Below are 27,905 nucleotides of genomic sequence, written 5' to 3'. Positions count from 1 at the left end.
TAAAGTCTACTAATGCTAATGCTAAATGCTCACTATCACCTGCTGTGGACAAAGGCTAACTCAACATGTTATCGCCTGTTAAGTGAGGTGGTTAATTATTATAGTGCTTTGTTGCTAATTAGAAAAAACTGTTTTCCTTATTGAGCAGGAAAAGCTAGTCAAAAATACTATATGAATTTATAAAGCAAACAATTTTGGATTTCCGATATTAACCATTACCGACAGGTAATTTGGTAATTTTTAGGTCATTTGGTGAGGAACAAGAATCTCAAAACCAAAGAACACAATGTGCAAACAACACAATAGAATTATATAGAATAGAACAAGAATTACTACATATTCAAAAAGGCTATGCAATGTTGTGGCTGCAAAAACCTTCTCATTGCATCTGGATAATTGTAAATGGTATACATTAAATTATATGGATAATTAGTTACATTGCAGGCAACAGCCTTGCTAACATTAAACTGATATGTTGGGGTTTCTAAATTTTTCACCTCCCATGCATTCTTGGTGTTTCTGTTTTAAATATTCTCTTGTTTTTATGATGCTTTTAACTTGTCTTTCTGTCTCTCTCGCTCTAAATATATTTGATTAAGAAAAGACACGTACGGTAATTGTAAAGTGAGTGTTTCACATTTATTATACCTTTTTAAATGATCACTATTATTCTTTTCTTTATGGGGGGTGCAGTTTTGCGCACCTCCAGCAGATGGCTCCCTAAGCGGCCGCCTGTGTTGCCTGGCGGCAAGGCCGGCCCTGATTACCGATATATACACAGACCCCCTCACCACCATTTTAGGCCTCTCCATGCAGATAAAAGGTTAAGACTACTTTTAGTAGTTAAATAGCCATGTGTATTACTGTAATGTGCATATCATACTGGACTGGAAAATTGATAACTTTTGGTAACTATGAAAAATTAAGCACGTCATTCCAAAACTGGGCATGGAATGTTGGGCTTTACATTAAAAAACAAAACTGGTCAACCGTTATGGTACTGTGGTTCCAACCTTTCACTTCCCCCGAGTTTGAAATGTTTGTCCTATATAAACCCACTTTCTCATATTTCAGGCAGTCTGAATGTGTGCACCAAAGAGGTTCTCCTGGGCATTCATGAGCTATCATACCAAAGAGAATGAGACGGACCAACTGCAAGCACAATATGTGCTGCTTGTGGCTGTCACTGTCGGGTCAGCCTGATGTCATCCTTGCATCAGTAATAGGCATGCAGAGAATCTGACAGTCAGCACCTTGAGTGGAAGTCATTTAGTGATGCTAATCTGCTGTGAAAAGGGCCATGGCCAGGTGAGCACAGACACAAAGTAAACCATGGCACCAACAATAGGCTATTAGCATCACAGTCGAGCTGCGTTGGCTCTGCTTAAAGGTCACATGTGCAGCTTGATTTAAATCTTCTTGCATGTGACCTTTACTATTATTGACTATTAAAGATGATCAACTAATAACTGATTATTGCACAATTGTTTTGCTTGTGCTATTATAATGGATGGCAGTGGCCACTGGAGATTTGCTGCTAAACAGATATAAGACCTACAATTAAATCACATGTGTCCCTCGTTTAAACTGACACTATTAAGTGTGTGCTATTGTCTGCTTGTGATTGGTTGGCCCCCGCCTAGTGAATAGGCAAGTATGGAACAAGTAGCTCTTATAGACCCACTATGACACACATGCATGAAGGGTCAACTGTGGTACATTTATGCACCACTTAAAATGATTTATCAGACTTTATTTTTTTAACACACAAACTGATCCTATATGCAATCTGCCATTTGCAATATGAGCAACTCATCTTAATTACTTAAGGCCAGAGGCTATTGGGTTCAATGGAAGTTCCTGTGCCATTCTGAGAAAAAAAAGAAAATAGAAGAGAAGAGGCTCTCAGACAAACAGGCCAAAGCTCCTGCCTCAGTCATTAGCTACTAAAGATCGGACGATAATATATCACAATATAAAAAAGTAGAATATATGGGCTGTGTGGGCTGTATTTTTTAAAGAATGTCATGATGATGACATTTGGTTTCAATTTTCAATTGTGAAAGTACCAAGTACTCACGTTACTGTAATTTAGTTATTGTTATTGGTACTTTTTCCAGTATATTTCTAAAGTTGATCATATGAAATGAGACGCACCAGTAGATTTATTACACCGATTTATTACACCACACAGGTGCATGTTTTACGTAACATCCATTCTTTGGTTTTGATTTATTTATGAACAATAACATTTCAATTCACCAGTAATGTGACTTATGTGTTGGTTCTTTTGTCCCGACGGAGAGAAAAAGTCACCAGTTTATCTGGATACTATTTGGACCATAACACTGTTAGGTAAAGTTGGCAGATAATCACAGATTCAGACTTCCAACATCAATAACTCTTCAACGAAACGTCATCGACACACAAATTACACCTCCGCCATCAGTGTGAGGCGGACAACATGATACAAGATCATTTTTATCAAATGACTAAAAGTCCGTCTGTCGGTCGTTCTGTGTGGAGAGATTAAAACATGAAGCTGTCGTCCTAGTTTCCCTTAAATATCCAAATATCACACAAACAGAACCAGATTGAATTTTAAAACAGAAAAACCCGTTTTTTCAATTTTTCCGGGGGGGATGCTACTCGGAACGGAGTGTTTTTGTGCCCCCCGCAGTTTTCTTAATGCCCCCCAGTTAATGCTGCCTGGCGCCGACTCTGCTTACTGTATGTATAAAACTTCAAGTAAAGTGTTACCAACAATGGTAATTTTTCCCACTGCAATTTGTGTATTGTGTTTGTGGCAGTTTTGAATGGAATGAGATGGAGTCAAGTTGTAGGGTTTACTGGTCAGATGTGGACACAGGGTTTATTTAGTCAAAGGGTTTTTGAGGCAGACCGGTCTGGGATTCAGAGGTTTCCATGTGTGTGTGCGTCCCAATGAATCTGTAGTTGTTCTGTGCTCTGTTTTGTATGCTGCTGATAGCGCTAAGCATAACAATGACAGAGTCTCTGAGAAGAGACCTTGGCAAATGTTATCAGTGTACAATGGTATCTGGCCTGCTCGGGCAGTTTGACCAGGACCGGGAGAGATTCTATAATCACATATAAATTATTAAGACATAACACTTGTCATTAGCATGAATAAAGTGTCATGAAGGCTGTCATTAAGTGTCCTTCATTATCGTAACCCTAACTCTACCGAACCCCACTAGATCCCTCCACCTAACCCAAAAAAAGCCAACATAGCTCCAGAGGTGTCATAATTTAGCGAACAATACTTATTGACAGCCTTCACGACACCTCATTCATGCTAATGACAGCGTAATGTCAGCCTTATGTATAAAACTTCAAGTGAAGTGTTACCAACAGTGGTTATTTTTCCTACTGCAGTTTTTTTGTCTTTATTCCATTTCCAAAACTATTGCATCGTATTGTTATCGTGAGTCCAATATCGTCTTTTGTATCGTATTGTAAATTTTTTCGCCTTACCTCTATTAGCAACACATTCTCACTCCCAACTAATCACATATCAACATTCGGGAGGGTACGTACCTTTGGAGTCACATAAGGCAAATTGCCTTATTTTAGGACAAATTGTGGCTTTACAATTAATTTTTTTTATTACATTTCTAGTGGAAAATGTACCCATAAGCTCTGGTTAGGGTTATGGTTAGAAGTCTTATTTTGAGAAGTTGCGGTGAAAAGCAGCTTACAGACCCTCAGCGTTGAAAATGAACGCCAAGGGGGTACCCAGTGCGTCGAATACTGACGCTAAAGGGTCGTCCCTGGATCGTCAATATGTGACGAGTCGGAGTGAGACTGGGTTGCTATTAGCTATCATTGATCACTGATTAAGTTGCTGATGGAGTCCTTCCCCAACATACATACATTTTAGTAATTTAATCTCCTGATAAAAACTATTATAAAGCTAAAATAGGAAAGCTCTCCTGGCAGTTTCCTTCCTTGTATTCTATTTTGCCCATAACCGAGCCAATGTAGATGGATGTTAGCCCAGGTACAGCATCTAGAGATCACACTTGTCTATTCCACACCACTGTGATATCAATATAAGATACTATATTCAGTTACTGGTTCTCCACAGAGGCCATCATTGTAGCCACCCGTTCCATCACAGTAGATGTGGTGTAGAATGAGGCTCTGAGGTATAAAAATGCTGATAAATGACCCGGACAAAACATTAATAATACAGAGATCTGGGATACTGAGATCTTGAGACAAACTCTACTTTGCGACACCCCACAGCTCCTCGGAGACAAAAATGTAAGTGTCCTGTATGACAACATCAGCATCCGCTGGGCTTCAAGTGCCACAAGCATAATGCGTAGAGGACTCCTCAGAGTGGCTCTCTGCATGGGCTCTGTTTGCCCTTTGGGCTTTCATATCGAAAAGACAAAAAAGCAGAGAATGAATACCTTTTCTTCAACATCCAGATACAATTAGGCACACACTGTTATGTCTTTAAACTTCAGCCCATGTTTAAGTTAAATAATTTAACCCCTTTCTGTCTCCTTTTTTGAATTTTTATTCTATCATTAATGCACAGGAGCTTTAACATCATGTCTAGTCAAGTCTGACGACCACTGAATTAAAGAATGGGCCATATTCTAAACATGACAATCAGAGATTGAAGTGAATCAAATCAATTTTTTACAACTCCGCTAAAATTAGACGCATAAGGAGTTTTATGTAGCAATAATTGTGCCTGTAGGTCGTCTCTTTAAAGTAATCTGTGCTCTCATTGGAATTCATTAAAAGCCCTCATGACAGGGATCCTCCAGCAGCTCCTAATTTCACTGACTTTTACTTTATTCCCTTCATGAATGCTGTTGAGAATTTCCCTGTCCCTAATTTGCAGCTATCTTAGGGTAGACCCAGGTTCCGCATAATAATCTCTCACCTTACAAAAGGAATACAAAGAAAAATCATTGACAATTATAAGCCAAGGGCTCGAGCTGCAATTTATGTTGAATAAGTTGGCCTTGTGATGTGATACATTAATTAAAATGGGTGTCGAACAATGCACTCCTATTCAGCTTTTTCTATCCATATTTTACTGAAACCAGCATAATTAGGACATATTAGTGACCCAGTGATCACTGAGAATCTTTTAATTTGCTGACATAACAGGAGGAATAAAACTGAAGCGGTTCTACTTTTGCAGAGACTGACTAATGGGTCATTTAGGGTATAACTTATGACTAGATTTTACTGTTTGATCAGTACATTTGCTGAGCTAATCCTGAATGAGGGAGGAGATTTCACTCAAATTGACTTGTATCTGAAAGTCCAGAGATACTTTAAGAGTTTAATACTTGTGCTACATGTCTGTGTTATAGATAAAGTACGTCTTTATCTATAACATAGATTTGGAGTTTTTGCCCCCAAGTTTCTTTCCTAATAATAATAATAATAATAATAATAATAATACATATTCATACGAGGCAATGTGGATGAAGTATCTTGTCTAAGGACACTGTAGCTGGGCCTCCATTACAAATTTTCACAAAACAAAAGTGATATTTCTAAATGTCGACAAAGTATAATTGCGCTTTGAATGTGTTTCCATTAAACGTTGTTTACATCTAATGTGGCAGTAATAATTTAAAGTATAATGCTAAGAAATGTGCCAGTCTGCTCTTCTGTTTAAACGTACCACGCCATGTTTTCTCTGAGAGAAGTGGTCATGTGACCAGGTACATCACGTTCTGTGACATGTATTTGTGGAAAAGGTGTTTCCATATCGCTTTTGCGACACATTTCAATATCAAAACGTCTGAAATTCCTCCTTATGAAAGCGTCAAAACATTTTAGCAATATTTCAGTGTTTTTTCAAAACTCGGGGAGTTTCCATTACCAGCTTTTATTGCACTTTTAGATTTTGCCCATTTCCAAGGGTAATGGAAACATAGCTAATGCCAGATACCAATACAGTGACTGCCCCCTCACTATGGCACCTGGTATTCTCAGTGACGTCCCATCCAACTACTAACTAGGCCCAGCCTTGCTTATCTTCTGAGATCTGGCGAGATTGACCAATGACAGGCTGGTATGACCACATACTTTTGACATAATCCTGCTAACAGACAGACAAACAAACAAACAAACAATTAATCCTTGGCAGGGGTAATAATACTAAGCACAAATTGCAGCAAATATCACACAAAAACCATGAAATCTTAGATGTGTTGGAGATATTTCCTGTCACCTGTGTTTTTTTGCTATTTTTAATGAAATAAAAAACTAAGAGTTGATAAACATAATTCAAAAATGAACACATTGATCGGGCAAAGGTTTGAGAAAACAAAATGATTTAATTATATGCAAAGCCTGGCTTTTATAAGTAAGATACGCTGCACTCTGCATAAATGTGTTGATCAATAGCACAAAACTGCCACACAAATATTAAAATAATTAATTCAAGATGATTCAGCAGCGGGATGTTTCCAGGGCTTGCAGGATATTACCTTGCAATAACAGTCTTGGTGAAGGTCAGTGGATACTACAGTCATGACAAATGTCTGCTCTTTGACTCCTACTGGCCAGACTTTATTTAGGCTACTTACAGGAAATTACTTTTTGCACCTTCCATTATCTTTTACTCATTCTGCATGCTGCAGCTTTATAGGAAAGACCAATGAGGACGCAATAAAAACAAGCTGTAACTGTTCAATGTTGTAATAAGAAGTATTGACAGTGCACCACACTGCAGGTTACTGAAGTAAGAGTGCGTCGGCAGAGAACGCATGTGCAGGGCAATGCTGTTGAATTTAGGAACCCGGCAAACTGCATCAGATTTGCCTTTTAGAAGGTCGTAAAGCTAAGCATTCATCCTGTTTATGGCTCAGACAGCAATACTCTGAGCGTCTTTAGCAAAGGATAAAATAATGTGTACAATACGAGATCCTCATATTGTATCATGGCTGGGCCTGCTTGTTTTGACAGCCAGATATTTACTCCTTGATTCATTGTTGTCTTGTAGCAGTAACTTGAAAAGAAAGATAGTGTTTGTTGCAGGTGAATTTTCAGTAACACGACAAATTTTATACATAAGGCTGACATCACGCAGTCATTATTATGACATGACACCTGTCATTAGCATGAATAAGGTGTCATGAAGGCTGTCATTACGTGTCGTTCGCTACATTATGACACATTTGGAGCTACAGTATGTTGGCATTGTTTGGGTTAGGATTTAGGGTAACACAGTATTAGGGTTAGGCAGAGGTGTAAAGAGTACCAATATATTCTATTCAAGTAGAAGTACTGTTACCTGATTGAAATTGTACTCAAGTACAAGTACAAGTAAGTCATACATAAAATACTAAAGTACAAGTAAGAAGTTGCTCAATTAAATAGTGCTCAAAGCAAAAATGACTAGTTACTTTCAGCCCACACATTTATGTTGGTAATAAATCTTGCCACGGTTCCCTTGCACAATTGGAACTTAATTTATTTTCCACAAAGGAATCTGTATAAAACAAGAAAACAGAATCATCAACATCCCCCGCCAGATTGGTTGTCATTATAACTCACAACTTTTTACAAAATGTCTTAAATCTAAGAACTTAGATGTATACATGAGAAAATATCACATCAGAATATAAAATTACAAACTATCTTAATGGGTTTCTAAGAAAAGCTGTCCCCCATACCTCGAACAGAGTCCAAAAAATAGAACAAGGGCAGTAACTCCGGAAAAAAATAATTGCGCGCATCTCATTTTCGAACTCCATCAAGGTATTGATACCCTGAAGCCACGCACCAAATTTGGTTATCCTATCTTAATTGTTCCCTTAACTCAGACAGACAGACGGATGGGGCTCAAACCTATATCCTCCATCACACTTTGTGGCAGGGAATAATATGTGATGTATTTGATTGTTGTCTGGTCATTCCATTTTCTGTAGCTTTACAATGTCCATTGATCATTTTAGAACATAAAATAATAATTTACTCTGGGTGTAGAAATGTAATTATTGTACTTTACTTCTTTTAAAACGTACTTAAGTACAAGTAAAATTAGGAATTCAGAAATATACACAAAAAAGTACAAGTAGCCATAAAAGCAACTCAATTACAGTATTTGAGTTGCTTTTATAGGTACTTGTAATCCATTACTTTCACCTCTGGGGTTAGGGTAACGAACAACACTTAATGACAGCCCTCATGACACTTTATCCATGCTAATAAACGGTGTCATGTCATAATAATGACAGCGTAATGTCAGCCATAAGTATACCCCTTCAAATCAAGTGTTCAATTTTCAATCAATTTTCTAACACACAAAAAGGAAATTTATTTGATTTAATCACGGTTTAAGTTTCCTTTTTACTAGAGATGCACCGAATATTCGGTAACCAAATATATTCAGCCGAATACTGCAAAAAAAGCCACATTCGGCCTTCGGTGTAGTCAGTGAGTTAAAAGCAAGGCCGAATAGTAGCGCGTGACGCAATGGTGCAGTTCTTCGGTGTCCGAAGCACAGATTCCTTAAGCATTTTATTTGGGGCTTGACATACAGGCACAGTTGTTAACGTTTTTGTCTGTCTTTTTATTTTGAAGCCGAAGTGCTGTTAATGACAAATCTGCTCTGTTCTGAAATATGTTGTGTGCCTGTACAGTAGAAGGGTATGATGTTACAAGCACACACTTATTGAGATTTACTTGAGCCTTCGGTTTAACATTATTAGTTTATCTACTGTGGCTAAGCAGACTTGTGCCAAAAAGGACAATACATCATTTGTTGTGGGTTTATCCACTTTAATGCAATTTAGTTTTTTTTTTTTGGAATCTATGTTTTATCTTGTTTGAAGGCCTAATATAAATAAATTTGTTGTGCTTTTTTTGAAAAGCAAAGGCTACTGGATTATTTTAAAAATGTCAGAATATTCAATAAACATTTATTTTCTTTAAAAAACATGTCTAAAAATGTATTCTAGGCTATTTATGCACTCTTAAAAAAAAAAAAGTGAAAAACTTAACAGTCGCATTTGATATTCGGTATTCGGCCAAGCGTTTATATTTCATTCGGCTTCGGCCACAAATTTTTATTTCGGTGCATCCCTAGTTATTACCATAGAGTTGGAGCTTTCTTAAAATAGCTTAAAGATTCAAAGCTCTCAGCATGGTTGAGTACTCTAGAAGTCCTCTCCCTAAGGACCCTCTGGTCCAAAATTGTCGAAACTCCAGCTCTAGTCAGCATTAAAACGTGTCGTACCACAGCTGCTGCACTTGGACCTGGCACACAGAGCATTACAAACTTAGCTAATGTAGCCAAACATGCAGCAGTCTGACGTTATACGTTGTTTTAAGGGAAAACCGCACTTTTCCATGTGACAAACACACAGTTACTTTTCAAGTGACAGGGAAATATACTCTGAACTTTACAGGCGAACAACGTTCTGCACTAAGTTATAACACTGGGTGAACAATGAACAAATTCTTAGTGAAAGCTACAGCAAAAAGGAGGGTTTACATGGTTTAAATCTACAAACAGACAACATTCAGATGTCTTAAGGGATTATAGGGCACCACAGAGTCTTACACACCCATTATGTCCCACTGACTGTGAGAAAACATCTGCGTTAAACCTCGACTTATCACTTGGAAAACATACGTAACATATAAAAATGATTTTTTAACAATTTTTCAAGTGTAAAATATAACTCTGTAGGTAACATGCCTTAAGGCAGCCACTGCTAAAGGAAAAACCTGTTTTTTCAAGACTCACACTGATGGGAGTTGGAGTGTGATTCTGATGCCACATTGGTTTTGCAACCCTTCACAGGGAGTCCTACTAGTACCGCTGTACTGTTAGCTGACCCATACATTTCTGCCTTGCATGAACAAAACGTGTCCTAGCGCACTCATCCAATGTGTGCAATGTGTCTCGGCTTATCCCATCTCAAGGTTTGCTTTAACCTATATGGACGAGTGTTCCCACTGCGATGTTTCCCTTAGATGCTGTGTTGCTGGCTAGCCTGTCAGGTTAACTTATTAGCAGCCAGGGAGGCGGTGACCAGAATGTTCCGCTGCTCTGCGAGAAAACGAGAGTCAGGTCTAATGTAATCATTACACCAATATGCTCACATACACAAAGTCCTAATGGTACACACTTTTTTCCTTTTCTTCGTAACCCTGGGCAATAAGTGTATATTCTAACATTTTTAGCTGTGGTGTGCATACGCGACCAAAAACAATTGGTGAAAATATGAAGCTTCGTCGAAAAAAACCCTACTCTGAATAACAGAAACAGCTTCCTAAAACTTCAGTTATCCAGCTTTTAATTAGCATCCTAATAGCAGAGAGGAGCGAAATAAACAGCTAATCACAGGCTGAACCAGGAAGGAAGAAGGAAAACTTCACTGTTTTTGAAATAAAGGAAAAGTCGGAAGCAGAATGATGAGGAGGATGATGATGATGATGATGATGATGATGACATTTTGTAGGAAATAGTTACTGATTCAAAAGGTGTCATTTTATTTGATCTTCAGACATTTGTAAACTGTTTTTCAATTAGAAAGCTTTATTATTAATAGGGCTTTAAAAAAAAATGGACATGTTTCCACTTTCTGATTAAATTTAAATAAATCAGCATGTTATCCACCCATCTCCTGATTCTGTTCCTCTCCTGTGAGGTTGTGCTGAGGTCGTACAAAATGTATTTGAAAAAAAGGGAGTCAAAAAAGTGGGTCATGACCCCATATGGGGTCACACTGTATTCAAATGGGGTCGCCTGAAATGTCTAGTAAAATATTACAAAACAAATCTAATTAAAATGTTGTTTTCAATTTTTTTTGAATTATTTTATATTTTTTTCAAATGAAAAGACCACACACAGTCTCAAACAACTGTATTCTATACTTTCTCTTCCTCAAATACAGTATAAAAATGTGACAATTAAATTCATTAAATAATAATTTTGTATTTTTTGAAAATTCTTCTTCTTTTTCAAATTGAAAACACCACACACAATATCAATCAACTGTATTCTATACTTTCACTTCTTCAAATATAAATCTAGTTTAAAAAAGCAAAATGTGTGATATCAAAATGGGGTCACGCCCCAAAAAAGGTTGTGAACCACTGCTATAGGTGGTCCCATGAGGACCAAACACCACGTCTCTCTGAGTGGCCAGCTGATATGGGACATCACTGAAACGTATGAGAGGTGCTCATTGGGTCACGTGAGAATAATGATAGTTTACCTCTGGGCACACCTTGTATACTTTAGATCAGAGGTCACCAATATGGTGCCTGCGGGCCCCAGGTAGCTCACATGGACCATCTGAGGTTTTGCTGGGCTTCAAACCTTAGTAGAGTTAATACTGCTGCATTTGATATGTTTTTGTTATAAATTATCTATCCTTAAATGTTTATTTTCACTGAAACATTGAGACAATTGTTCAAGTATCGCAGATAGGATTTGGCATTTAGATTTTTGTTTTTTATTAAAAATTAAATAAATAAATATAATTTTTAAAAAAAGTAAGTGGAGTTTTATAAAATGAAACAATGGCATAAATTAAAGAGAAAGTGTTGCATGTTGAAACACATTCCCTAACTTTATAAGTAGATGCAAAGTCTTACATTATCTTTCCTTCTAATTAAAGTGAAACTGGCAAATTGTAGTGATATTTCTGTGTGTATCAAACTGGGAGCCCTTTGGATTACTCAGTCAGAAGTAGCTCACAGTTTCTTTTTTTTTTTTTTTTTCTCGTCTGCACATGCTGTCAAAGGTCAACACTACAAGAAGTGCAATTATTATGAGACAGCAATGCATGTTTTGTTATTGCAATAAAATACATTGATTTATTTTATTGCTTAATTGTGACCATCACCAGCCCTCCCTAAGGAAGGGTAAGAAATATTTTATTATAGGGAGGATATAAAAAGGGAGAGCAGTGTTACACCTAAGTGGAGGGGGAGGGGAAAGGGAGCAGGGAGGAGAGACTCAAGGTAGGAAATAGAAAGGGTGGGGAAGAATAGATTGTTTTACAGTGAGAGTGAGATGTGAAGTTGTAGAACATTATGTGCTTATTATGTTGTGTAATCAACCCAGTATAGTGACAAGTGTGAAGCTTAGCTATAATGGTGGTGGCTGTGAACAGGGGGAAATGAGTGAGTGGTAGTACCTAAAGCAGGTATTTGGGATTAAAGTGTCTAAAGTTAAGCCCAGTATGAGTTTTATCCCACATCCCAAGGCGTGCCAGTGCATCGTATACCAGTATATGTGCAAAAAACCTCTACCGCAAACCCAGGAACTGCCCCGGGCCCGCAGATGCAGCCAGGACAGCAGAAAGAATGGGGGCCAAGGAGCCCCAGGCCATCTCCCCACGGCCGAGCAGCCCCCCAGACGCCCCAGTAGCTCACAGTTTCAATAATGGTGGTGGTGACCCCTGCTTTAGATGAACCAATAGGAATTGATGAAGACCCAATGTTGGGCAAGTTACTCTAAAAGTGTAATACATTTTATATTACTAGTTACAGGCATAAAAACATAACATATTTGTATTGTAATATTACCACCTCCAAAATGTGAGTTACACAAATGAGTTACACAACTTTAAGTTACTTTTATCGAACATTTACGTACGTTATGTGAAGCCATTTTAAAATCCTAATCCTATTACATTGATAACTTTACAAATTAATGACTATAAATGTGACAGCACAAAACACTTTCCTTTCCCTTTTAAATAAAAATATACAAACAAAAATGTATCGATTAAACAAAAACACAAAAGAAAGCCTTAATGTTCAGGTATCAATAGGTATGAATGAATGAATTTGAAATCGTGGGAGTAATTCCACCGCACAAACAGTCCGCTCTGCAGGAAGGAGGTTGTTCTTCTACGCTGCAAAAATGGGTAGAATTTACGATAGTGTCTTCAACACTTTTTTGACTCTTTTTTTTCTTTTTCATTGGAATACCAGTGGAATTCATTAAGGTCTCCATATAACATGCGTTACTGAGATTGTAACGAGTAATATATTGCGGATTTTTGTTTCAGTAATGCGTTATATTACTGCGTTACATAAAAAAGGAAAATATTACATTAACTTGTTACTTTTGTAACGCGTTACTCCCAACACTGTCAAGACCAGGCTATAGCAAAGTTAGTGTTAACGCTAAAGTAGGCCACCTGCTGTGAACAAGCATTAGTTAGGTAAGACTGACTGTGGACTCTTCCAAACATGTTCCACAGGGAAAAGCCACGACTAATCTTTGCATCTGTGCTCAGTTATCAGCTCTTCTCTCTTTTGTGTCCTCATCTAATGTAGAACAAACTTCAAATCAAATCAGACATGCCACAAATACACAAATGAATTGAATACAAACGGCACCAATTACACCATTTAATCCATCAGAGAATCACTCTGAATGGGAACTGTCCGTGGTGCTGAAAGCCTGCTCACTGTTTTAATTAACATAACTATGCGCCTATGGTGCTGTGAAAGTTGTTTTCTCATAAATGATGACAGGTTACCTATATAAACCAATACCCAGTGCGTTTAAAAGCCACATTAAAATTCCTTTTCAGTGACAGTGGTTTTCTTTTTGTGCAGACATTAGAGAGTTACGCTGTTTTTTGCACTTTGTAAACAGAGGAGTTGTGTTTGCCGGAGGCTGACATAGTTTTGAAAACCAGGCATGCTAAATTCCCTCAATAATCTACATTTGTAGCTGCATTTCTTTATATCAACAGCACACTCTTACTTAAATTAACATTTTTCAACAACAGTATAGTGTCACCACATAAAAAGAAAAAAAAAATATTAGAGGAGCTACAACACACAAATTGAACTGAATCACAAATACTGTTTATCCTCCAGCCAGGCAGAATCTCACATCATCCCTGTGCCATTACCAGTACAGCTCTGAAGCTTTACCGCTTTTAACACATTTGTTCACTCTCACTTAAAAAATCGTGGTGGCCATCTGTCAACAGTAAAAACCACTCTTACCACTCATGTTTTTCTTCAATACTTTTGGATTAGTTCCTACACTTGAGTGAGAAGGCAAAGCTCTCAGTGTGTACCACCAACTTATGGTCATGATGCTTCATTCATATGCTCTAAATAAGTCTCCTTTGTGAGGTATGAGGTGGCACGTCTGACTGTGTGTTTTTATGACACAGTAATTTATTAGTAACATTCATTCTTGTGACATCTGTTAGTGAAAAGGATGCAATGGAGAAAAATAGGCCCAGTGATCCAAAGGTTTTCAGCATCTCTAAACCTACAGCTCCTTTGGGGTGATAATCAACCACAACCACAACTGGCCAGAAGAAAAAATAGCAGCTAACTGAAGCTAAATGCTAATACTTTAGCTCTATTTCCTAAGGAGCAAATACTAGTACCTGCATTTGAAACGAACCAATAAGTTAGTGTAAAAAAAAAGAAGAAAAATTGTTTGCACATTATGATGAAAAGGTGAGGCATGAGTGTGCAGCAAAGGCAAACAAAAGTGGCGTAAAAGTGGTTGTTTGAACATAACAAAAACGTAACTGTTAAAAACTAGAGATGGGGAATATTACCAGCTGATAATTGCAATAAAATGTAAAATCAGTTTACATCGGTATCAGTTTTTCTACTGATATTGAGAAAACAAGTGCTACTGTTTGAGAATATGATATTATAGTTAAAGGTTTATTCATTTATTTCTTTTTTTAATACTTTATTGCATTAATTAACAAGCAAAATGTCAAAATCACAGACAACTGTCATCAAAAGTACACTGCATTTTTTTGTATATATAACACAAAACAGACAAAAACAGAACAAAATAAATAAAATTGAAAATTTCCAAATACATTGTTCCTGTTGGAGTTTTTATTATTTTTCTTCCCCAACTCCTTTGTTGAAGATTTCCTCCTAGACTATTAATGCAGCACTAATGACACGTATGTCATCTCATAGGGGCAATGTCTAAGACGTGCAGTCGACCTTTTTTGGAACCAAAATGTCAAGTTTAAGGTCAAGGTCGCGTCAAGTGTCATAAACCACAATTTTCCATATCTCAATGAATATTCATCATACAAGTTTGATGCTTACATTGATGAAAAACTCATCTCAGGTGGAGTATTTTATTTCGTTGGACCAAAGCTGTACGACCAACCAGTAAAAAGATCGGTAGGGGTCAAAGTTCAGGTCACAAAAAAAACAAACTCTTTTTTCCCAATAATTTGGCCACACATTGAGATACAGTGCTCAGACTGGTACCACTGAACAACATTTCCTTTCAATGTGTGACCTTGATATTCACTCAAGGCCTTTTTTTAAATTCAAGGTCGGTCTTCTGTTTTTCCTGCGTTATATAACTTGTCAATAAATGCAGATACAGGTTGTCATTCACCTTGTGCATACAGGTCTTGCCTCGTTAAATTATGTAATTGTGAAGTCTACTTAGTCTAGTTTCAGAGTACATTTTATTCATGTTTTGCAAGTTATTTCTAATTGTCAAGTTTGCTCTACTGTTCTCAACCATTTATCTTTTTATGTTTAAACATTAAGGGACTATACTACTTAGCTGGATTTCCTCTTATCGCGCTAACTTCCGGGATTTAATTGGCGTGTGCTGTCCTACTGTTAACTTCTTACAAGGCTAAATCACCATGGTAACTTAGGCTGAAGACCTAGCCTGGTCAGGACCAGGTTTTGCTTTGGCTAAGATCTGAGTGAGTACTAAAGTCCCGCCTCCTGATAAATCAGATCTCTTCGAAAACAACCTGTCCAATAAAAGTTGGATCTTTCTGAACACGTCTGTGTGTAGATCTGACGTGACGCTGACAGGAGAGAGAGAATATCAATGCATTCCTTTCATTTACCAATGAAATCTTATAAAAATATATAAATTTATATCTGACGGACTGACCTACATTAGTCAGCTGATAAAGCCTGCGTGCATCGGGCACTTTCAGTCCGATAAATTAATTATTTAATTCATTCATGTATTCTGTGGTGACGCAGAGAGCGTCAATCCTGTAAGATATAAAATATAAATATATTCCACCTTATGATGCAGGCTAATCTGTACGAACGCAGCATCAGAGCCACAGACAAGTTAAAAGAGAAAGTGAAACTGATCAGTGTCGGTTTATTCTCTGTTTATAATCTCACTAATTTAAGTCATCAATCCCTGCATTAATCACTTACTGCTTTTACTGCAGCAACAGTGTTGTTTTTGGTCTGAATTATGGATTTTAATTCTTCATATTTTTAAAGAATTATTCCTCAATTGTGACGTAAGTGGCTCTCCAGTTTCTCCGATTGTGATTGGTCTGACGCTGTAATCTCCTCCTCTGTCACAAGAGCGCGCACATAACCAGGCTGACATTAACTCGCGTAATTTAGCGAGTTGATATCGAGATTATTAGGACAGCCTCTGTCTTCTTCGGATGGAGAATGTCTGGTTAGGTGAAGCCCGCAAACGGTAATAAATCCAGGAAATAATTATTTAGCTTCGTAGTACAGGCCCTTAAGGCCCTAAAGGGGGATTGAAAACAATATGTTTTGCTTCCTTCAGCCCCTTCATAAACTTTCATCCTTTTCTATCACATTGTTCTCAGATTTTGTATTGAAAGTGTCTATTTGTACAGTTGCCGTACGGACAACCCCTGGTGCTATTGGTAAGTTTACCGAAGCACATGTACGTAGCACCTTAGGGTTAGGATTAGGTTATAACCCTATATCGCAACAATTTTTAGGGTTAGAGTTAGGTTTATGGTTAGGTTTAGACTTAGTCACGTGACCTAAACTGGCCAATGAGGGGCGCTGCGTACGGATAAAATGTCGGTATATTGATACGGCAACCGTACGGATAGCTACTGCCTTTTGTATTTGTGCTCGTTTGTGATAAATAACTGAATACAAAAAAATTATAAATACAAAATAGTAGGAACTCTCTAAAATCTTGCTTAAGCATTGCACCATTATCAAAATGAATAAATAAAGATTGGGCTTGGGTTTGTTAAAAACCACACTATCAGTTCACACAAGCTGCGATTTCACTGAGTTAAAACTTATGTATGAATACACACGGCTTCAGATATAGAAAATAAGGTGAGAAAGCATCATTAGGAGGCGTTAAAGTTTTGGAGTCTGGACACAAAATTCATGCTGTCATTACAATAAAACAACATAGCATTGTCATATCTTCCCAATGATTTTTAAAATCAAGATGTCATGACTTCCCCTAATCCCAAATGCCTCCTGAATTAATGCAGCTTAGCCTCATTGCATTAGCACTTACCCATAACCCCACAGAGACACTGAGACCTTTGAGGCATTACTACAGAGCACACCAGACATTTGTGGAGAACAGGAATAAAAAAGTAACACCTTTCACAATAATGGCCTTCATTTAAACACAATAATCATTCTTACCTCGATTTACTTGGCTTTAGCTTTTCAGGAGTGTCATAGCTGAGGAAAAAAAAAGAAACAAGAATGAGTCATTCTAGTCGAAATATAAGATCATCAAATAACAGCCACCATTTTGCATTCTACCATCATTGTCTCTTTGACTTCCACAGTTTCACAAGCTTTCTAATTGTTATCTGTTCCCTCTCACTTGCACATTTTACATCAGCCTCTTGTTGCTTTGTCTTTGCACACCAACCTTGCCGTGGATAACAAGAAGCAGAGGGCACTGCGCTTTATTTAATTAGTCACAGCAGCTGAGTGCTCATGTGGAACCAAACTGGGAAGGCAGACTGGGGCAGTGAGATGGATAGGCACTCTCCTACCGGGCCTTGGCTGTGCTGTCAGAGTAGCATATTACATGACAGAAGGGTAGATGGGGGGGAGATGGGGTTGTATGCAGGAAGATGTAAAAGGTGCCTGCAGAGGAAGTTTCACTGTGTCTGCTCTCCTCGAACAAGCCAAGCCCTTTACTCTGTTGAGGCTGCAGCTTCACTGTAACAGTGGGCCGTGACACCAACTGATGGTGGGAATGCACAACCAAACACATGTGACAAAAGTCATGATTTCAAATGATTAAGTGAGTGGGGGAATGTCAAATATGCATCCCAAAGGTATAATCTGCTCCACCAAAAGGTCTGAACTGGCCCAGAGCAGAACGCATTCAACAATAAGCACAGTGATAATCAATCAGTCTGGAATAATAGGTTGTGCCCTTTTAGATTAGTAAGAAAAAAACAACATTTAGTGCTGGTGTTGTTAAATAATGAATATGCTATAGTTATACTGAACAGATTTATCCAAGGTTGAGTGCAGCGTTCAGGTCAATTATAATTGTAATCAAGTAATTGATAATAAATTACAATTATGGCGTGATTTGTAATTGTAATTGAAAAATGATGTTGCTGCTTTCATCGTAATGAAATTGTAATTGAGTTTAGATAATTGACTTTGTAATTGTAATTGCCATAAAAATTCTATAAAAATTGTCAGTTATAATTTAACACAAAACTGGGAGACCATGTTACAGTTCTACACATACAGTATGTAGTTAACAATTATTAAAATGTGTTTCATATCAAGCTTTCCCACATTTTACCATTTAAAAATAAATAAATAAATCTAGGGATATACTGACACAAAAAAGCTCAGACGCCCACACCAAAAATATTAAAACCTATATTTTCATTAATTAGGAAGCCTAACAAGGTAACAATAGATAGGAAAGAAATTAGATGATAGATAAATGTTTTTAGTGTATTTTACAGCTGATTTAGAACCTGTTATCATAAGAGATGCTAACAGAAAGCTAACACAAGAGGAAGGGTAACTTTCATTACGTTATTTATTTCAGGCTCAGTAATTGTGATTAATTATAATTGAACTTTAGTAATTGAGAACGTAATTGCAATTGACTATCTGCGGATAGAAATACAATTGCAAGTTAATTGTAATTGGAAAAATGGTTGTCACTGTAATCATAATTGAATTGCAATTGAACATGGGTATTTGAAGACGTAATTGTAACTGAAAACTGTAATTGACCTCCAACAATGGTTGAGTGTCTTTGACCTCAGAACTTTAACTAATTTGACACCTCTGATGTCAATGCCCCAGTTTCACTTTTTATTAATAATCAGCCTTTCCTGACCCACCTGCAGAGAACCAAGGGTTTTCTAGTAACTCGGTGAGAAACACATTCTTAATGAGTTTTTTATCCTGAGTTCAATATGAGAAGAGAGAGGACAAAATGAGCAGTGCAAAATTTCATCCACGCTTAGTAGTTCCCTTTTAGCAACAAAACTGATGAGAACAAACCTTCACTGGAAATGTACAATCATATATAATTATAAAATGTAGTGCGGTGGAAAAACTATGTAATGGAAAAGAGTATCCGCCTTGTCGGAAACAATAGTAAACATGTAGCGTATACTTTTAGTTGCTGAAACAGCAAAAAGCTGTGCCAGTGTGTGTATGTGTGTGTGTGTGTGTGTGTGTGCAGCTGCTAAGCTAGGTTGGACAGAAAGCTCTTCTAATGAGTAGTCTTGAAGTTATCCAGTGACCCACATCGAGTAATGAAGGCAACATGAATGTTCTATTTACATATCTTTAGCCGGTAATGCGTGACTGCTGGGAGAGCCCAGGGGACGGTATGTAGTGCCAGTGAAAAGGAAGGGCATGTCAAGAAAAGATGCCTGTGGCACTTTTCCCAGGCCGGCTCAAATTGAACTCTGGAAATTTGAAATAGTGACCGGCAGCTCTGTCAAACTGGGTTATGTTGGGCAACATTTTGTCACGCCCTAATTTGGAAATGCATAGTACTCCGAGAATCCAAGAACTGGTCCCAGGACTTGTATGAACTCTTAAAGTAAGGTTATGTTAAATAAAGTATCAAATCAATATGGTTTTGCATTCTAAGGAGTTGCTGGTAATACTGGGACAAAAAACAACCAGGGTTGGGGTCAATTACATTTTTAATTACCCATGTTCAATTCCACTCCAATTATGTTTACAGTTACCATGTTTTTTTTCCCAATTACAATTCAAAAAGAATTATTCTTATCCTCAGAAAGTTGATTCCAATTACGTTCACAATTACAATTAATCACAATTACTGAGCCTGAAACGAATAACCTAATGAAAGTTAACCATCTACTAAGCGTGGATGAAATTTTGCACTGCTCATTTTGTCCTCTCTCTTCTCATATTGAACTCAGGATAAAAAACTCATTAAGAATGTGTTTCTCACCGAGTTACTAGAAAAACCTTGGTTCTCTGCAGGTGGGTCAGGAAAGGCTGATTATTAATAAAAAGTGAAACTGGGGCATTGACATCAGAGGTGTCAAATTAGTTAAAGTTCTGAGGTCAAAGACACTCAACCATTGTTGGAGGTCAATTACAGTTTTCAGTTACAATTACGTCTTCAATTACCCATGTTCAATTGCAATTCAATTATGATTACAGTGACAACCATTTTTCCAATTACAATTAACTTACAATTGTGTTTCTATCCTCAGAAAGTCAATTGCAATTACGTTCTCAATTACTAAAGTTAAATTATAATTAATCACAATTACTGAGCCTGAAATAAATAACGTAATGAAAGTTACCCTTCCTCTTGTGTTAGCTTTCTGTTAGCATCTCTTATGATAACAGGTTCTAAATCAGCTGTAAAATACACTAAAAACATTTATCTATCATCTAATTTCTTTCCTATCTATTGTTACCTTGTTAGGCTTCCTAATTAATGAAAATATAGGTTTTAATATTGTTGGTGTGGGTATCTGAGCCTTTTTTGTGTCAGTATATCCCTTGATTTGAATTTTTTTAAATCGTAAAATGTGGGAAAACTTATATATACTTACAGTATACATATATATGTAATATTTTAATGATTATTAACTATATATGTGTAAATCTGTACATAGAACTGTAAAATGGTTCCCGTTTTGCATTAAATTATAATAAAAAAAATTTTTATAGAATTTTCATGATAATTACAACTACAAAGTCAATTATCTCAATTACAATGTAATTATGATTACGACAGCAACATATTTTTTCAATTGCAATTTCAATTATAATTATGCCATAATTGTAATTAATTATCAATTACATAATTACAATTATAACTGACCCCAACCATGGAGAGAACACAGAGGGTTTTACTGTTAATGGTATCAGATTTAATACACCTCAAGTGCGATTTCACACTTTCTATTGTGAAACGAATATGTAAAAGCTATTCTATCAATAGAAACAATAAGCTGACTGTTTCTTTGTATAGTTAATAATACCCCAGAGGCCACAGAAGTATTTATTTCCAGGAACATGCAGGCCCACGCCCCACTGGGATGTTTAAACAAATGGTTTCATTCACTAATATGCTTTGTTTCCCATGTGAAGCATTGTGAATATTAAGCTGTTCTTACATCAAAGTGTTGAAATTCCATTTCTGTGTAATTCCAGAGACAAAAACAATAAGCACAGAGGTGACTTTGACTCTGTTGCAATTGTCCCTGTTTCAGTCTGTGTGCCGGAAGCCGGAGTGTCACCTTCTCTTAGCCACAGCTTACTTTTAATTCTTTTAAAGGAACATAACATTTAAGATGATGAGCCACTGGGCTTGATGCTTTAATATAATTTTCCCAACTTTCATCCATCTTTTAGTCGTGGCCTTGGTATGAAGGAGTGATACTCGGAGGCGGAGCTTTCTCCTATCCATCAGCTTTATAGAACTAACATCCCCTAAACCTCTCGGATTCATAGGACCTCCTCTCAGTTGATAAAAAAATACTTCCCATAATATCCAGTTCTCTTCTCAGAAGGCGTGCCAGTTATTTTTTCATTTGTCAGTGGAAGAACTGGGTCACAGACTAGCACACAATTCCAGGGCCGTGTTGCTGGGGCCCGACTCCTTAGAGTCCAGACTTTAGGGAGACAGCGGCTCGTCTACACAATCAGAAGCCAGCTTTTGACAGGAGAAGCTGTGGTTGCATGACTGCAGCCCACGCTGAACAGCGCTTCATGCTCAGATTACTGAATGCATTTCAGGGACGAGGTGAAGGGTGGAGGCAACGGGAACTGTATGCACTGCACGTCTCTGCATGGGAATGAGCATTAGTGTATGTCGCTTTCTGTCTCACTTTGCAGCTGATCGTGAGTCTCTGTTGGCTTTTGCATCTGCAAACACACCATAAATTGAGGCTCCACTGTTTGTTAAACATTATTTGCTACTGCTGTATTGGCAACAAAGAGACCCTACCCTACTGCGAATGAATCAGCCTGAGTCCCTAGTTATCAATGGTTATTGTTCCAATCAGCCTTGCTTTGAAAAGGGAGGCGCGCTCTCCTTTGGACAGCTCATTAAGATAACAAACAAACGTGGCACCCCATCATCCTGGGTTTATTAAAGTGAGGCTCATTTCAGCTCTTTTGTCTTATGCAGGAACCACTGCTTTTGTCAATGCAATTGAAGCCAGATGGCAAAACAAAGCTGCCAGTCTGGATTGCTTAGAGAGCTATCTTAGAAAACAGATCCATTAGCTTGACTTCACTAGCTCGCTGCCTACAACGTCCACCTGGACCAACCAGGTGCATGGATGAGAGAGAGAGAGAGAGAGAGAGAGAGAGAGAGAGAGAGAGAGAGAGAGAGAGAGAGAGAGAGAGAGAAACTATGGCCTTGTCCACATGTAGACAGGTACTTATCTGCCAAAACTAATATATTTTTCTGCGTTTTGGCCTCTCATCCACATGAAAATGCAGGATGAGGTCATTCAAAATGGGATTTTTAGAAAACTCTGACCAAAGTGAAGATTTGGGAAAACTCCAGTTCAGTTCTACTCATTTACTTTTGTTCCAGTTGTGTTTGTGTGGACATAGATAACCAGAGTTTTAAGCTTCCAAACGTCACTGTCTGCGACGTCTAATGAATAAACGTCCTATTTGTGCTCTCGTTTATGTCGGGCAGTGGGCGACATGGATACTGTGCTCCATGAATCGCTGCTACAGATGCTTTTTGGCTGCTTGTTGGGAGTCCAACTACTGCTTCTTCTTGAGGAACAAAAGAGTCGCTGCAGGCGGTGATTTTACATGAAATAAACCTCCCTCCACCTCGAAGGCATGCTGCTCGTCAAAGACGCTGTCAGCCATTTTGGATCAGACCTGGACTGATTCTCAGCTGGTGGGACAACTCTGAGAACAAAATCGTCATCCCGGATGAGTGGCGTGAAAGTCTCTGCATGTCCCGGTCCTCCCTCCTGTCATTGATGGAGTTGCTTCATCCTCATATAGAGGGACAAGACACAATAATGAAATCACTGGTCAGTGTGGGTAAAAAGTTGCCTTCACCCTGTACTATTTGGTGGATGAGAATAGATTAAGGAAAATAGCAGATACGTTTGGTTTGTCCAGAAAGGTCATCTATAACATTGTTAGGCAGGTGTGCAAAGCCATAACGGTGCACTTGGGACCCCAATACATAAAGCTGCCAACAACAGAGAGTGACGTCCATTTAGGGCTGGGCGATATATCGAATATACTCGATATATCGCAGCTTGTAGTCTGTGCGGTGTTGAAAATGACCATACCGTTAAACTCGCGGACTTTTTTTTTTTTTTTTTTTTTTGAAATGTCATCTTAATGACAACATGCACAAAAGGGCACTATTTGTTTTAAAATATTGTAGTGGCATTATGTACAAAAAGTGCACTTTAATTTTGTGTTTTGAAATGCCATGTGAGTTGCATCCTGCACTAATGTCTTGTTTTGAAATGTCTCTGTGACAATTTTGCACAGAACGTGCACTTTCTGTTGACAATTTTATGTTTGAGCCACTCACTGTTTAATAAATACAGTTATGTCAACTTTGACTTAGTTGTGATATCCCCTTTTTTGCATGAAAGTTTAAAATTGGCATATATTAATGCAGTATGATCAAGAATGTTTTAATGTAGACATATAGAATCATCATACTGGTGTGATTTTGTGCATCAAAGTGTTAATTCAAGGGTAATGCAAAATATCGAGATATATATCGTGTATCGTGACATGGCCTAAAAATATCGCGGTATTTATAAAAGGCCATATCGCCCAGCCCTACGTCCATTCAATTGTGGATAGCACTTTTTTTTTTAAACGTAGGAGGGTGGATACACGTTTATGAAAATACCCAGCTACGTGTGGACAAGGCGTTTGTTTCCATTACCCTTGGAAATGCACCAAATCTAAATAATGCAACCTGAATTTCGGAAAAACACTCAAATAGCGACAAAAGGTTTTTACGCTTTCATGAGGAGACATTTCGATACTGAAAAAGCGCTATGCAAACACTTTTTCCGTAAATACACGTCACAGACTGTGACGTACGTGGTTACATGACGTGACAAAACTGGTCACATGACCGCTTCTCTCCGAGACAACATGACGCATTGCGCGTAAACAGAAGAGGAGATATTACATATTAGATGTGAAACTACAAAGGAATACAAAGTGTTTCTAAGGAGGTTTAGAGCGTCTGTCTTTCTGCATCAAAGTCTCACAGGATAAGATTTCGCCAGAGTTACGAGGCTCCTGCCCAAAACAGCCTTAAATAAAAACACATTCAAAGCGCAATTATACTTTGCCGATATTTATAAAAATCGCTTTTAATTTTGCGAAAATCTGTAACGGAAACCCAGCTAGAGAGAGAGAGAGAGAGAGAGAGAGAGAGAGAGAGAGAGGTAAGCAAGACAGCCAGTTTCTGCCTTATGACTCCAGTCTCAGAGCCCTGTTTTCCCCTCTGAATAAACCCTTTAGCTAAACCTGTGCTGTTAAGTCTCGCTAGTTGTGGGATGGCTGACCCCACTCCTGGCAGCAAAGATCGCTTTGAAACATTCATGAGAGAGCAGTGGAGAATAAAAGCCATTGTACCCCTTCACTCGGAGTCTCCTTCACCTCTCAGCTTATTAAAATCAAATGGTATTAACTTTGGCGTTCACAGAAAGGCTAAATAATTCAATCAGAATAAAGAAGGAAGTCAAAAGAATAACTCTAATGACATTAACGCTTGAGGGAAAACTCTTCATGATGGTGAGGGGAAGTTACTGAGGCAAGACAGGCAAAGGAAGCTTGCAATGCTTGCTAATGTCAAAATTAATTCTGGCCTCATAAGGTCATATTCTAATTAGGAAAAAAACATCACACACAGCAAAGATAGCTCACAGAACTGAGTGAGGAACATGGACTATGCATGTATGTATCTTTACTATGAGAATTTAATAAACTAACACTTGCAAGGGGTACTCTGAAAGATTTATAGATTAATTTAAAAATGATCTGGAAATGTTCCTAGTTCCTTTTTAGGCGGTTTTTTGGACAAATTCACCACTAACTAACAGTACTATTGCTCAATAAAATACCACATTTTCTTGTAATGTATTGAAACAGGATTATTTAATGCTGTAGAGGCCATTGTTATCACACTTCTAACAATAGAACACAATAATTAGCTGCATTTTTACAAAGGAGACCGTATTTGAAGTAAACACATAAAAGTTGCATGGTATTTTAAAATAAAGAAATTCCACTTTAAATTACGCTCATTGTTTTCAATTTGCAGATTAAGCCTCAGGGAGCCAATGTTCGAGACACAGTTAAAGGTTTAGGAGAGTGAGTTGTTGTATGAAAAAGCATATGAAATTATGCAAAGGGTACTTGTTGATATGAAGAGGAGGTACACATGATTTGACAAAAATGCAGAGGGGGCCGAGTGTCGTAGATATTTTATCACAGCAGCACGACCTCGAGTGTGATAATGCTTTTATACAAGCATATTTTATTAGTTAACAATAATAAGTGACAAGAGATTATGATTTGTTTGTTTATTTAATCATTTGGCTCTGCCACCAAAAAATAATTCCACAAATGGAGAGCACCTTACGCCAGTGCCAGTGGGGTCATGGGTCACCTTAGGACCTCTTCTGCACATGTGCGTCACATTAAGGTTGCATTCTGTTCATACTCCAAACTGATTGAAGACGCATTTAATATGTATTATTATTATTATTATTATTATTATTATTATTATTAAATATGTAATATGAACGACCACATACAAAACAAATCAGTGTTTTTGAAAAAAATCCTAATTGTGCATTAAGACCTGCAGTGTGAACGTAGTGACTGCGGTGTGTAGCCAAAGATGTAAAGGTAATTAACGGTATTTAGATCAACTGTAAAGCGGAGTGATACGATCCGTAAGGAGTCTCAGTGCTGTTGTTTCTCTATATCAGCACTCTTGGAATGTCTGTCATCCAATCAAATCACTCGGTCCGAGCCAACTGTTGTATAATAGATGATAATCGTTTTGTAATAATAATACAGCATTTTGAAAAGGGAAAAAATACCAAGAAAATTACAGTTGGTAAATAAAATAACTGTTTCTCTACTCTCGACATACTTTTACAACTCAATACAAATATCTAAAAAAAAAAAAAAAAAACAAACCATAGCAATTTGGTGGTAGTTTGTGTAAAATATGTTCATCCCCCCTCATGTCATACCACTCAAACCATCAACAATAAATCTTGTGACATTTTAATATCGTCATATCTTGTCGCATGATATATTATCCTACCTTTAGTTCATATTAATGTTGTAGTTGAATTTTGAAATCTTAGTTTTACCCCACTGATGATGTGTTGTTGCAATAGCAATGCAATAGGAATGTAGGAAAAACACTTGTACATGATTGGTGTACATTGGTTGATCACAATAGTTGTGAGATGCCATTGTTCTGCATCACCTCATTTCAAAAAGCTGCAAGTCAAAACTAGTATTGCATCTCAAATCTAGTTAGGACACTTATTAGCAATATACATAAACTATGGAATAAACAACTAAATTATTTAAATATTTTTCCAAAGACGTTCAATTTCAGATTATTGAACTAGAATGACTATAATTTACTATAATGTCATAAGATATAAGATAAGATATAAATAATACAATATATTGTGAAAATAAAACCTCACAAGGTGTATCGCCAAGGATATTTTTCTAACTACATTTTTCTTTTGTCTTTTTTCCTTTCCAAAAATAATGTATCGTATGGTGAACTCAGTGTATTGTCCAACCCTGAAAATTCCCCATTACTCTTTTCATATTGATCTGTTTCTTCTAAATAGCAGTAAAATGCTTGAAAATGGAAACTAGAAGTAGTACAAGGAAGAGCGTCAAGAATGCTCTGATGCCAATTTCTCGGTTTGCAACTCGTGATGGAAGTGAAATTCAATACTTAGACTAGAAAATGCTTAACACATTTCTGCAGTGACACAATGGCAGAATCTTATAGCTTGATAAAGTGAATCATCAGCAGCAGTGCTGTTTGCAATTTGTGAAACTTGTAGAGCTTGTTACCATGAAATTTACACAGCAGACGTTTTAGTGTTATAGCTGTAGCTGTAGGGCAACCTATAATGTAAAGTAGCTTGTTGGCACCACTTAAGATGCATGCACACACAAACACACACACACATACACAGTATATCCCACTTGTTTCTCAGTTTAATGGATTTGGGTTGAAAGCAGGAATTAGCTATTGGTGTGTACTCGCTCTTCATCAATACACAAACTGTTCAGTTGTTATAACTCTCTTGAAACATTCTTCGATTAAGCCCTTTTTTTGTTTTCCATCATCCTGCCTTCCCCTAGCTTGCATTGTTATACTTTTAGACAATTAACGACAATGTTAAGGAATATGTAGGTCTACGTTAAATCTTCACATTCAATTTTAGTCTTCTGGCTTCTGTTTTAAGGTAGCGTCCCATTGTCCACTTACAATGACGCATGCAACTTGCGAGAAGGACACTAACTCGTAGAAGTTGTGAAAAATGTATGTTTTGCTATGATAACATTGAATTACACTCTTTAAATAAATACATAATTAAATAATAATAATAATAAAGAATTGAATG

The 27,905-nt window shown here is 37.4% G+C and overlaps 1 protein-coding gene across 1 annotated transcript in view; it reads right to left on the bottom strand.

Moving 5' to 3' along the window:
• Positions 1-27,905, bottom strand: part of cd276 (CD276 molecule) — a 146,239-nt gene that overhangs the window by 11,880 nt on the left and 106,454 nt on the right. The window contains exon 7 of the mRNA XM_028443147.1: positions 17,416-17,454. Coding sequence (XP_028298948.1) covers positions 17,432-17,454 — 23 coding nt within the window. The 3' untranslated portion in view covers positions 17,416-17,431. The remainder of the gene's footprint in view (positions 1-17,415; positions 17,455-27,905) is intronic.

This window comes from Gouania willdenowi, chromosome 3 (genome assembly GCF_900634775.1).
Source record: "Gouania willdenowi chromosome 3, fGouWil2.1, whole genome shotgun sequence".
Taxonomy (NCBI): Eukaryota; Metazoa; Chordata; class Actinopteri; order Blenniiformes; family Gobiesocidae; genus Gouania; species Gouania willdenowi.
This window is presented reverse-complemented; position numbering and strand designations above follow the sequence as displayed.